The sequence below is a fragment of the Rattus norvegicus genome, chromosome 10 (genome assembly GCF_036323735.1).
Source record: "Rattus norvegicus strain BN/NHsdMcwi chromosome 10, GRCr8, whole genome shotgun sequence".
NCBI classification, from domain to species: Eukaryota; Metazoa; Chordata; class Mammalia; order Rodentia; family Muridae; genus Rattus; species Rattus norvegicus.
In genome coordinates, this window is record NC_086028.1 from 75,665,028 (window position 1) to 75,677,500 (window position 12,473).

General features: G+C 47.8%; 1 protein-coding gene across 4 annotated transcripts in view; it reads right to left on the bottom strand.

Annotated features, from left to right (window-relative positions):
* The window catches only part of Hlf (HLF transcription factor, PAR bZIP family member), a 57,660-nt gene that overhangs the window by 13,708 nt on the left and 31,479 nt on the right, over positions 1-12,473 (bottom strand). Inside the window, exon 3 of one of the 4 annotated variants that reach the window (XM_039086873.2) lies at positions 6-623. The exons of the other annotated variants lie outside the window; for them this stretch is intronic. Coding sequence (XP_038942801.1) covers positions 562-623 — 62 coding nt within the window. The 3' untranslated portion in view covers positions 6-561. Of the gene's footprint in view, positions 1-5; positions 624-12,473 lie in introns of those variants that run through there. 4 annotated transcript variants of the gene reach the window in all.

Here is a 12,473-nt window from a genome sequence, read left to right on the forward strand (position 1 = left end):
CCCTCTTTTTTTTTTTTAATTTAATTTTATTTTTACATCCCATTCACTGCCCCCTCCTGGTCAACCCCATCCTACAATCCTTCCCCCCAACCCCTTCTCTGCTGGTCCTAAACAAGAAGGCCCAACTGAGGAAGCCTGAATTTCATTTAGAAGGGGAAATAAAATAGCCCTAAGAGGCAGATGGAGGGAGGGAGCTGGAGAGAGGGAGATGGGGGATTCAGGATCAGGTGTCAGGAAAGACATGAAAAATAGCTAGATAACCATGAAACTGAATGGAAATCTGCAACTGATGTGGTAAGGAAGTGGTGGGCATCTTCAGGACGAGACATGGCCTGGGACAAGGGAGACACCCAAGAATCAATGGGGGTGATCGTAGCTGTGACTCACTATATTGGGAATATGGAATCTGAAGAGGCCGCACCCTCTTTAAAAAATGTTGACATGACTGTGTCCTCCCCACCCCACCCCCACCTCGTATTTGCCATGTTTAAGCTTGATGTTTTTCTCGGGTTTGATTTAAACCCTTCAGGTTCAATCCCATTGCACAGAATCTGCAGTCTGCTAGGCATCATATTCTTCTATTGGCCTCATGGTGACACTCTGCAGAAGAGCCAAGGAGGATTCTGGAGGGAAAGGTAGAACAGAGATCCTATGGGAATCTGGGAAGAGATTCAAAGTCACCTTCAGACCCAGCACTGGGCTCCACTTTGGTCACCTCACAGGCCTGCCGAAACCTTCCCATTAACCTTCTCTCATGAGAATTTACCAGTCCCTGTCCAGTTAGCTGGCAGGCATCAGTGAATGGGGATAGCAGCAATCTGTGTCCTTTCTGCTCAGGTCATTGGTCTGTGTTCTTAAATTACAGCTGCACTGAAGTAACAAATAACCATTTTATTTATTATTTGGTCCCCAAGGCTAGTTGCAGGAGCTGCAAATCCTTCTGAAGTGCTCCCCACTCCGGTGGACAGGCATTAGATTTAAAGCAGCCATGCAAAAAGAGACAAAGACTTCATCACCACGCAGTGTTAGTCCGTCAAGACATAAGCGGGCTGAGGGAAATCATCCTCCATCAAGAAAGACTGAGATGGGTCTAGAGAGATGACTCAGTGGTTAAGAGCCCCGTTGCTCTTCTAAAGGACCTGTGTTCAGTTTCCAGCACCTACGTGGTAGATAACAGCTATCGCTCCAGTTCTAAGGGATCTGACACCCTTATACAGATATATAGGCAGGCAAAACACCAATGCACATGAAATAAAAGTAAATAATATTTAAGGAAGGAAGGAAGGAAGGAAGGAAGGAAGGAAGGGAGGGAGGGAGGGAGGGAGGGAGGGAGGGAGGGAGGGAGGCAGGCAGGCAGGCAGGCAGGCAGGCAGGCAGCCTGGGAAAAGAGGTGATTTGTGCATTGTCCAAAGGGATCCCTTTCCATCCAATGGGTAAAAAGCCTCCAGATCCAAAGCCTGGTCTCAGGTCTTTCTCTCCTGCCTGCTTCTCCCCTGTCTATCATTAGTTTGAGGTCTGTTTGCTTGTTATGATCTCCCAGATCCCAGACAGTCCTAATAGCATCCTTTCTTCTCTTGGAATCAGGAGAAAACCACATTCAGGGGGTCTTAGCCTGCCTGCTCCAATATAAAACACACCTGTTCCTGGAAATCCCTTTAGCATATAAGAAGCCCATAAGGGACTATAGCCATATTTCAAGATCAATAAGGAGAGTTTGTCATGTGGACAGAGATTAAATAAAAGCCTCCTGAGTATATCCTAAAAGTGTGGGTCTTCCCAGACTTTGAGTCCAGGTCAGCTAGTTTGTTCTGATGGCAAGGGACACTGTCTCTTTCCACAAGCACCCTACAAGTGCAGGTACATTCCAGTGGCCAAAGGTCCCATTCTTCCCCTGCCCACAAATTTCCCATGTGGCTTTGCAATTTCAGGCATAATCCATTTCCAAGCCTCTCTACTCTGCGCTCAGCTCCTATCTTGCACTGCCAACAGAACATGGGAAGAGTGCTTTGGCCTCCTGCAGCTGAACCTAAAGGCACTGTGCAGGATCCTGTCTCTGTCAGTAGTGTGTGCGTCATCGCCATCAATGAGTTTGGGCAAGCCTGCTGCAAGGGAGGACACTAGAGAGGCCAGGAGATCAGCTCAATCACCTGCTCCTTAGAAGTGTAGATCCAGCTAAGGCCAGAACAGCCACTGACTGACTCGGAGCAACTGCACCTGAGTGAACCATAAATCCTTGCTTGCGTCTGTTCCTGGGCCTTTGTGACTGGCTAGCATTGAGGCAGCAGATGACTGTTCCAGGAACTGAGCTACTTCAAGTGGGGATGTGTACGGTCCCATTTCCATTGAGCTGGGGGTTAAGTAGCTAACATTGAACTGGGAAGTGAGACATGCTTAAGCTCTTTCTAATTCCAGTTCTGTCATCAGAACACTCATGAAAAGGCGAACAAAACAAACAGCTCCTCCACACCCTATCCAAGTCTGTTTGGGAGAAGAAATGATTGGTCTCACCCAAACACACACACACACACCCAAACACACACACACACACAAACACACACATACACCAAAACACACACACTCAAACACACACACACACAAACACACACACACACAAACACACACACACAAACACACATACACACAAACACACACACACAAACACACACACACCCAAACACACAAACACACATACACCCAAACACACACACACAAACACACACATACACACACCCAAACACACACACACCTAACACACACACACTCAAACACCACACACACACCCAAACACATACATGCACACACCCAAACACACACACACCCAAACACCCAAATACACACACACACCCAAACACACACACCCAAACACACACACACAAACACACACAAACACACACACAAACACACACACCTAACACACACACTCAAACACCACACACACACATACCCAAACACACACACACCCAAACACACACACACCCAAACACACACACACCCAAACACACACACACCCCCAAACAGACACCCCCCCAAACACACACACACAAACACACACACCCAAACAGACACCCCCCCAAACACACACACAAACACACACACACCCAAACAGACACCCCCCCAAACACACACACAAACACACACCCAAACACACACACACCCAAACATACACACATACCCAAACACACACACATACCCAAACACACACACACCCAAAGACACACACAACTCAAACACACACCCAAATACACACACACACCCAAACACACACACCCAAACACACACACAAGCACACACACACATACTCAAACACACATACACACACACCCAAACACACACACACCCAAACACACACACAAGCACACACACACACACAAACACAGAGACAGACAGATAGACAGAGACAGACAGAGAGACAGAGAGAGACACAGAAACACAGAGACAAAGAGATGGAGAGAGACAGATGTTCTTATAGTATCTTCTGAGTTTTGGTTTCCTTGTATACAAAAGGATGTCAGAGTGTTGTGGCATAGCCAGTGTACAGTGTACATGGGTAAAACGTTTCTTTAGCACAGGACCTGGAAGGAACATGGTGAGTGTCATCTATACCCACAAATGTAAAATGTATGTTCTGGGATCATAGAGAGCCACTCACTCGCAGGGCCATCCCTATTTCTAAACTAGTACCATCCCTCTCCTGAACTACTGCAACCTCTGTCCTCCTGTCTGTCCTCTCTCTGTCCTTCCATCCATGCCTAATCATATAATCCGCTGGTCAGAAGACATTCTTCAAGCAGACACCCAGGCAGGTCCCCTCTTGTATCGAAGCTTCCAAAATCACTCCATCACCACATGTGACAACACGGGAGACTCCCCTCCCACACCAGCCCTTCCCTTGCATTCACACACCCACGTGCTAGCTGCCTCGGGCCTGGGTATTTAGTGCTGTCCCTAGCTACAACATTCTTCCCTCCACTCTTTGCCTGCTTCTTTGCACGATTTTGGTTCCAGCTCCAAACCTTTAATAGGCTTGCGCCTCACCCACTACCCATCTAAGCCCTTTGGGTTTCCTCCTAATATATAATATATAATATAGATTATATATAAATATATAATCTTTATCCACATTACTATTTTCTATAACACTGAAACAGGGACTAGCTTTTCCTGCTTTTGCTTTCGGATTACTTCTAAGGGGCACCTTTATTTTTTGAAATCTGAAAAAATAAAAACATTCTTTTTTAAGTGGGCAGGTTTCCTTGGCTATCTGTTTTGCAGGAAGTTGTGCTAAATGTCACTGAGGGAAGGCCACCAAGGAGTTACAAAGTTAGAAGAGGAGGAAGAAAGGGGCCGAAGGAGACGTAAGAAATGGGATGGAAGAAGAAACTAAAGAAGGCGCAGAGGAGTGAATGAAAGAAGAAATGCAGGTGAAGTAAGAAGAGAGGGTGTGGGAGGGAAGAGAGGAGTTAACCAGCAGAGGAAGAAAGAAAAGAAAGACAAAAAGGTTTGCCCTGGGGCTGGGGAGATAGCTCTCTGGATAAGAAAGCCCATTGCACCAGCATGGGGATGATTTCAGATCCCAGCATTTAAGGCACAACAACAGAGCTGGTCCTGCAGGGCTCTAACTGCAGCACTGAGGGTGGCACAGGCACGAAGATCACTGGGGCTCACTGCCCTCCAGTCTAGCTTAGGAGAATGAGCAGACCGTAACACAGCAGGCCATTCATCCTCCTCTGACCTTCATAAACATACATACCATGCTCTGTGTGTGTGTGTGTGTGTGTGTGTGTGTGTGTGTGTGTACATATCCTCCCCTCTTTTCACATACATAGTCTATCTATCTATCTATCTATCTATCTATCTATCTATCTACCTATTTATCTATGTTGTAGTATGTATCCTCCCCTCTTTTCACACACATATTCTATCTATCTATCTATCTATCTATCTATCTATCTATCTATCTATTTATCTATGTTGTAGTATGTATCCTCCCCTCTTTTCATACACATATTCTATCTATCTATCTATCTATCTATCTATCTATCTATCTATCTATCTATCTATGTTGTCTGTGTGTGTATCCTCCCCTCTTTTCACACACATATTCTATCTATCTATCTATCTATCTATCTATCTATCTATCTATCTATCTATCTATCTATCGTGTGTGTGTGTGTGTGTGTGTATCCTCCCCTCTTTTCACACACATATTCATATTCTCTCCCCCGCCCAAGACACACTCAGATATGGTGCCAGGAAGTATTCATTCCCGAGACTGGAGAATAAATACCAAGAAAGTCCCACTGTAAAGATGCCTTTGATCTCCAGGCTCTTATCCAACACCTCTATTCACCAAGTAACAGGCTGTCAGCAGAAATAAGAAATAAGAAATAAGCAGAGTAGTAAATCTGCAGCCCCATCTGAGCCCTGGTGTGTAGATGGCAGGAAGGGAGCTGCTCTGTTCAGTCCAGTGTGAAGGAGGATGCAGTGAGTCCTGGGGGTAAGCAGATGCGTTCCCTCCCCCTCCCAGGAGGAGTGAGTGTCGTTAGTAACCGAGGGGTAACCAGGTGCAACCCTTGCTTCTATCAGGGTTTTCAGAAGGATTGGCTCCTTTGTTGAAGTCCCACGTTAGCTCTCCAAGGGTGGAATTGCTAGCATCCCCAGATGTGGACATAAAGGGATGAAGAGCAGAGGAGCAGAGTCTGCTCTGAAATGTTGTGTCATTTGCCAGGTATGCCTCGTAACAGTCAGATTCGCCTCCTCTTTCCCACTCTGCAACCAGCAAGTGTACCACTGGTGGGGCCATGAAGCCTAGTCCTGCCTCCAGGGCAAGCCAGGAGCAGCCCCGCATGTGATTGGACTAAGAGTCCTCTGAATAGAATTACATTGAATTATCAGCCTGCCCTGCTACGGGACACAGCCTCACATCTTAGAGAAGTAACAGAGAAAGACCAGAGCAATGAGGTTACTTTCACTAAGTCACCCAAGACAGCTGGGACTTAGCCAGAAGCCAGCCAGACCCTAAATGCAGGCTTTCTCCTTTACTTCGCCCTCCCTCACACTGGCAACAGAGGAACAAAGGGGACCCTTTTCAGATCCACACTTCTCGGACCCAGCAGGTGCCTAGACACGAGCTGGTAACCCAGGGGGACAAGTACAGCCTTCTGTCATACACAAGCCCCAGGCAAGTCAGGTTTGCACCCTTGTTCCTCTCCCCATTTGTGCCACTGCTCCAGCTCCTCCTTGCTCTAGATCCGGAATACTAAGCTCTTGCAGAGAGCAGGACCACATTTGACAAGACAACCACTGAGGCACTGGGCCAGCACCCCTGTCCCTGTGGTCCCTTGCATACAAGCATTAGGTAAAGAACCTTTATGCATCCAGACAGGCATCTCACACACACACACACACACACACACACACACACACACACATACACACACACACACACACACACACACACACACACACACACCCCACACACACACCTTCTGGATGGAAAGAAGTTGGCTTACAGGTCATCATTGGGAAGACGTTTTTTATACCTATATTCCTTATGATTACCATGACGATGTCTGCTGTGGGTAGATCGCTATTCTGCAGCTCTCATTCCTGCCTAGGACCCTTTTCTGGGAACTCCTCTAGAGGAGGAAACATTGCTCATCAGAAATGCAGACAGATTGGGGCTTTCACCCACAGAGCTTTAAGGCTTGAGGCCAGCCCCTCTATGCTAAAGAGTCCCATCCCCTCACGTGCAAACTGGGAGACAAACGATGCTGCTCCCCTCGCCTGGAACCATGGGACACACAGCAAGAGGGAAGGCCCTGGGCAGGTCTGGAGCCTGAACCTCTCTCCTGCCATGCCCTTGGCTCCTGTTTCCTCTAGTGCCAGCCTTGCTAAGCCTGTGAGACACTGCCGAGTGTGACCCCATGCCCAGGACAAGCACTTTGCCCTGGGGCTGTGGATCAGTCCTCAGAGTGGCCCTGACTTGACTTGGCAGCTTCTAACTTGGCAGGAGCTTGGCCCAAAGGATTAGCAAGGCTTCCCGTTCCAAGGGTATTTGTCATCAGGCCTCTTGCCAGAGCTGTCAGCAAAATCTGCCTTCTTGAACCCGCTGTGTGGTGGGACCAGAGCTCACAACCACAGCCTGGCAGAAGCCAATCGGGTGGGGAGGGAACAGATGTTTCAACTAGAGGTCAGAGTGTGTGTGGCCCTAGGCCTTCCCATTTTTGTCCCTGAGGAGAGGACAACAAAGTACCCTCTAGCTGCTCTTCCATAAGCTGAAAACCTCACCCAGGCCTGGGTGGGGGTGTCACAGAGTGGCAGAAGTCAGCGCGTACGGCTCTGCGGCTCCTCTAGGCAGTGATAACACTTGGGGAGGCCACAAATGAACTCGCAGTGCCAACAGTGCTGAGCACGGGCGTGAGCTGTACTTGATCTTGCAGCTTCGAAACCTCAGAGGTAGATATAAGATGCCTGGCTCTGCCTGCCCCTGTCAAACACCTGGTCCCCGTCCCACACTCCACTCCAACATTTGGAACTACGTAGAAACGGGATAGGTTCCAGGTTTCTTCTGCATTTGTGAGGAATGGGTGGGTAGGGTTAAGTCCTGGGGAATAAAAGGTGAATTCAGATAGCCAATTGCTGACTGACCTGAACTTTGCAAAGCGGCCTTAAAGCAGTCCGTCTGAAAGGGACCAGCCAGCTTCCTCTTCCCAAGGCTGCTGCAGCAACAGAGGTATAATAGGTAAAGGCCAATCCAGACCATCTTTCTACAACTGTACATCATACAGGACAAGCCAAAGGGGACAATGGAGTGGGAAGAAGATAGACTTTCGTCAGCTCTCTAGAGAGACCCTGTGGTGTGCAAAAGTGACAGAGGCTATCAATGCCACCAAATCTCCACAGAGTGGGTGGGGAGGGCTTCTGCTCTCAGCATGAACATCTAGACCTCCTTGGGTACGTGCTGCTCCATGACCTCATTCTGCCCATCCCGCCAACCCTGTGAAATGGGTAGGACCAAGTGGGTACATTTTACTGGTGGAAAAAAAAAATCAAGCCAGTAAGCACTCTACCTGACTCCCCCTAGGACGGGCGACCTCCTTATTGAGCCGGGAAATGAGCTATCCCATACCTGCAGTCTATTTTCAGAAAGCGGCTCTTCCCCGTTTTTTTTTTTTTTTTTTTTTTTCAACAGCAATACCCACCACTGGCATCAGCACTGCCTAGGTCCCCGGAGACTCTTTAATTGCTGGAGTCGGTGGAAATGTGCAGGCCTAGTCATTTGAAACCAGCAGTTTACAAAGTGCTGCCAGGATTAGTTATTACGCTGAAGGTTCTCCTTTGGGCTACGTGCAAACTTTGGGTTGGATTTAGAAAGGGGCAGTGAAACGGGAGACCAAAGGGAAAAGACGTTGTTTGCTCTCATCCACTCTTAACCTAGGACCGAAGCACAAACAAAGGACCCATGCTCACCACAGCAACAACCTTGCTTCCTCCTGACCCCTGGCCCAAATTAAAGAGAACAGAGGAAGGTAAACAGGACCATTTGAAAAATCAACTTCTGGATAATAGGGATTGCATTCAGGTGCATCTGTGGCGTCTCAAGGAGGGCCTCACATTTTTCCCTGCATGAGTCTCCAAGTTTGGTGCCCAAAAGTGGACACCCCCACCCCAACCTCCTTGGTTTCTTGGTTTCAGTCCAAGTGTTCTCTGAACCTCTCCGGCACCGAGGTTCACACGGAGAGCTAACCGAGCTGCAGGCTGCCACTGCCGGTCATGCCCTCTAGTCTCACTGTCATCTCAGCCTGGATGTGTCCAAGCCCAGCTCAACCCCAGCCTCCTGTTGACCTTCACCCTTCCTGCACGGTTCCTCATGCCTGAAACTATTTCTCAATGCCCTCTGGCTTTAAAGTTTAACCACTTACTCTTAGGCAGAATGGAGAAATGCGCTGTTGTCTGGACTCCAGAGACCCTCTCAGCTATGGAGCCCTTGGGGCGAGTCCCTGAGCCTCGGGATGCACTCCCGTGAAATATTGAGATTAAACATTGAGAAGTTAGACAAGGCTCCTTCTAGGTCTAGTAGTAATGAATAGCAAATGCTGGGTTTCTCTTTTGTGCTTGGGGTCCCTGTCATGGGCTAGATGCAGGCCTGTTCACATAAGACTTGGACAACCAAGCTGTGTTCGTACTAGGTCTTTCTGCCACATGCTATCCCATCCATTCACAGAACTGCCAGTTTACTCCCATCGGAACATCTTTACTATGATCAAAAGCAGCCCATAATTTTCCAACGCCTCTCAGTCCCAGGCCGTCGGTGGTAGATGACCTCTCCTGCTGGGTACAATCTGCCCGAGTCAAACTTTTCGGCTTTCACATCTTCCCAACTCTCTGTCCTACCAGCAAACAAGCCCTGATCCAGGCCTCTGCCTCCCCTTAAGTATGTCAACATTAGTAGATAGGAGGGCACACTGATCTCTCTCAGAATACTAGCTAAGTCATTTTGCACCTAACAGATGCCCAACCCGGAATTTGTATCATACATAGTAAATGACTCTTGGCTTTTAAAGTAACTATCAGTCCTCAAACTTGACTGCAAATCTTTCCAGGCAAGACCACAGCCATAACTCATACAGGAGCGCAACAGATGCTCGCTGATAAAAGTATGCGCTTACTTTAAAACCTTTTATTGGGTGCCTACTGTAGACTGGGCCCTGGGAACAGATGTGGGAAATCTAAACTCTGGAAACATGCAGTTTGGATGTGGAGGCTGGTAAGTCCACAGATGATTCGTGTACGGGCTGTGAAACGATTGAAAGAACTTTGTCCAAAGAGCCAAAGGTTGCAGTTGAAAAGTTGATTGTTAATCTCTCTTCGGAGGGAGTACAGGACATTCGGAAATGCTTTTCAAAGGGAGCTGGCATCGGCATCTGTTCTAGGCCATGTCTGGAAACTGGCCAGAGAGTAAAGATGAAGATTAAGGGGGTGGGGTGGGGGAGGGAGGACAGAACACAGGAAGACTGGAGAAGTCATCTTCCAGTCGGGGAACAGCTGGAGCTGAGGAACAGGAGTGTGGACTGAGGACAAAGAATAGTTAGAGATGCTCGGATTTCACCGGTCAGGAAACGCAGGCCAGCAGGGGAGATCAGCGCAAGAACGTCATGTGCATGGCTCTATTCTGGAAGATGACTGGGGCTATGGCGTGGAGGTGGGGTTAGCAGAGGACCAGAATGGGTGAGACTCGTGAGTTTTAGCGTGAATACCTGGATAGGAGGTGTCATCATGGACAGGGACATAGGCGGAGGGAACACATTCTAGCAGCACCATGTGCCCTGATGAGAAGCCTCACAGACACGCGCCTCAGTTTTATAGGTAGATTTCGACATCTGAAGAGCAACGTTAACCAGTTACAGATGTGCTGATCTCGGGGCCTCTCCCGGAAGAGAATGCACAGCAACAAGAAAGTCAAAGCGGAGATCTTGGGAAAGGACACGGACCCTTTAGGCTCAGGTAGAGGAGGAGCCTCAGTGTGGTGTCCTTAGAAATGGCCACCAGCTTTTTAACAAAACATAAATAGGACTGACCAAAGAGAGATCCACCTGACTACCGTGTTGCTCACTAATGGGCATGCCTCCTAACCAAGCGGCTACGATATCGCCTCCATTAAACAAGTGGGAAACAGTCCAGGCTGAGTGTGGGGGTTCAGCCCTGTAACCCAACACTGGGAAGTAGAGACAAGAAGGTGGGGGAGTTTAAGGCCAGTCTGGGCTAGTAGCCAGATTCTGACTCAAGGAAAAAAAAAAAAACCCTAAGCCAACCAAACAAACAGACAAACAATACAACTGAACAGATTAAGTACTTTGCAGAAGCTTAAACAGTGAGTGAGTTGAAAGAAGCTATATTTGAAATCAAGGCTAACTCTCGAGTCCTTTCTTTCCATACCCCCACGTCCTGACACACGAGCCTATCAGAGATATCATTAACACCAGCAGCTAGTGCCAGACAATTTCCTTCAAGCAGCACTCACATGGCTCCTGCATGAGGCAGGAGTGCTGGGGCTCTCCCATGTGTCTTGTGATGTTAGATGCCTGCATCTCTGTGGGAAAACTCAGGCATGCTCACAAGAGCATCTTCGAGGGCTGAAAATCCTAGCTTGATATAGATATCCTTATACTGTCTATTAAACCTGTGTCTTGACAATCCTATTCCACTGTTTTCTATGTTTTTGTATCTAGGTCGACAGAGTGAAGTCATGGAGGAATGGCAAACCGCTGGTCTGTAAACACAGCCTCTATGGTCTACTGTCAGAAACATCTGCCCCGTAGGCTGTGACAATACCACAAAATAATGGTCATTCTCCCTCTACCTATGTGTTATGGGTAGTTCTGATAGATTATGAAACATGTATAGATTTCAGTAGATGGTATGCTTAGTCAGGCGTGTGGATCTCAGAGGACAAACTGAGTTAATCCTGCTGTGTCAACTGGTCCCTAAACAAAATGGATTCCATGTGTCCAAGATCTCAGGGTGAACAATCTCCAATGCTTCAGCCTTTGTGCTCAGTGATGGGCAGGTTACTGTCTGGTTTGTACAGATATCCAATGCCAGTCTTCTTGTATGAACTGATACCAACCTGGGCATGTGCTTCCTTCAGAGCAGCGAGGACATCACGAAAGAGCTACAGTTCCATCATCAGTCCCTGAGGCAGTAGGGAAGGAGAGAGTGTAAAGCCACCCGTCTTTTACCTAAATCAACGGTCATGAGGTCACGTCTGACTTTTACATTCTGAGCAAGCCAAGATTTGGGGAAAGGTCTACTTGGACTTTCTAAAGAAATTCAAGTCTTGTGTGACAGAAAACCCGTTTAACAGCTATTGGTAGAGCAAGCAAGAAAAAAAATGAGGGGGCCCATTAAATCTTTTACTTACTATGCTGGAAAGAGGGGTTCAGGCAAATCCTGTACATACAATAAGTAGCCCAGCTTTGTGCTATAGGCATGCCGCTCTCTTATACATACATAATATTCCGCACCAGACGATTTCTTAGAAATGTGTTATTTCAGTTGAAATTTCCCAGCTTGCACTAAGATTAGCCAAGCCGAACACATCTGGCTTCTGTGTGGTGCAGTCTATGCAGAAATCTTCATGGGACAAAAACCTGGTCTTCTCTTTCACGGGCATGAGGTGAGGTCTATATGCTTCTTGACAGACAGAAGGTCATCACTGAGTCACCAGCAAGCCTTTGGGTCACCAACGTTATGGCTCCCTTTTGGCTCCTCTAGCCCAAGCCCATTGGGTCTGTGCATCCAGAGAAGTCTCATCTCCATGGACCAAGAGCACCCCACAGCCTCCAGACCCCTTTGTCACTCCAGTGTGTTGAAAGACGCTGTCTGTCGATGTCGGTGTTGACCAAGACAACATTAACATTCTATTGGGCTTATACTTCCTACGTAAAACCCATATCAAAATCAACCCTTAC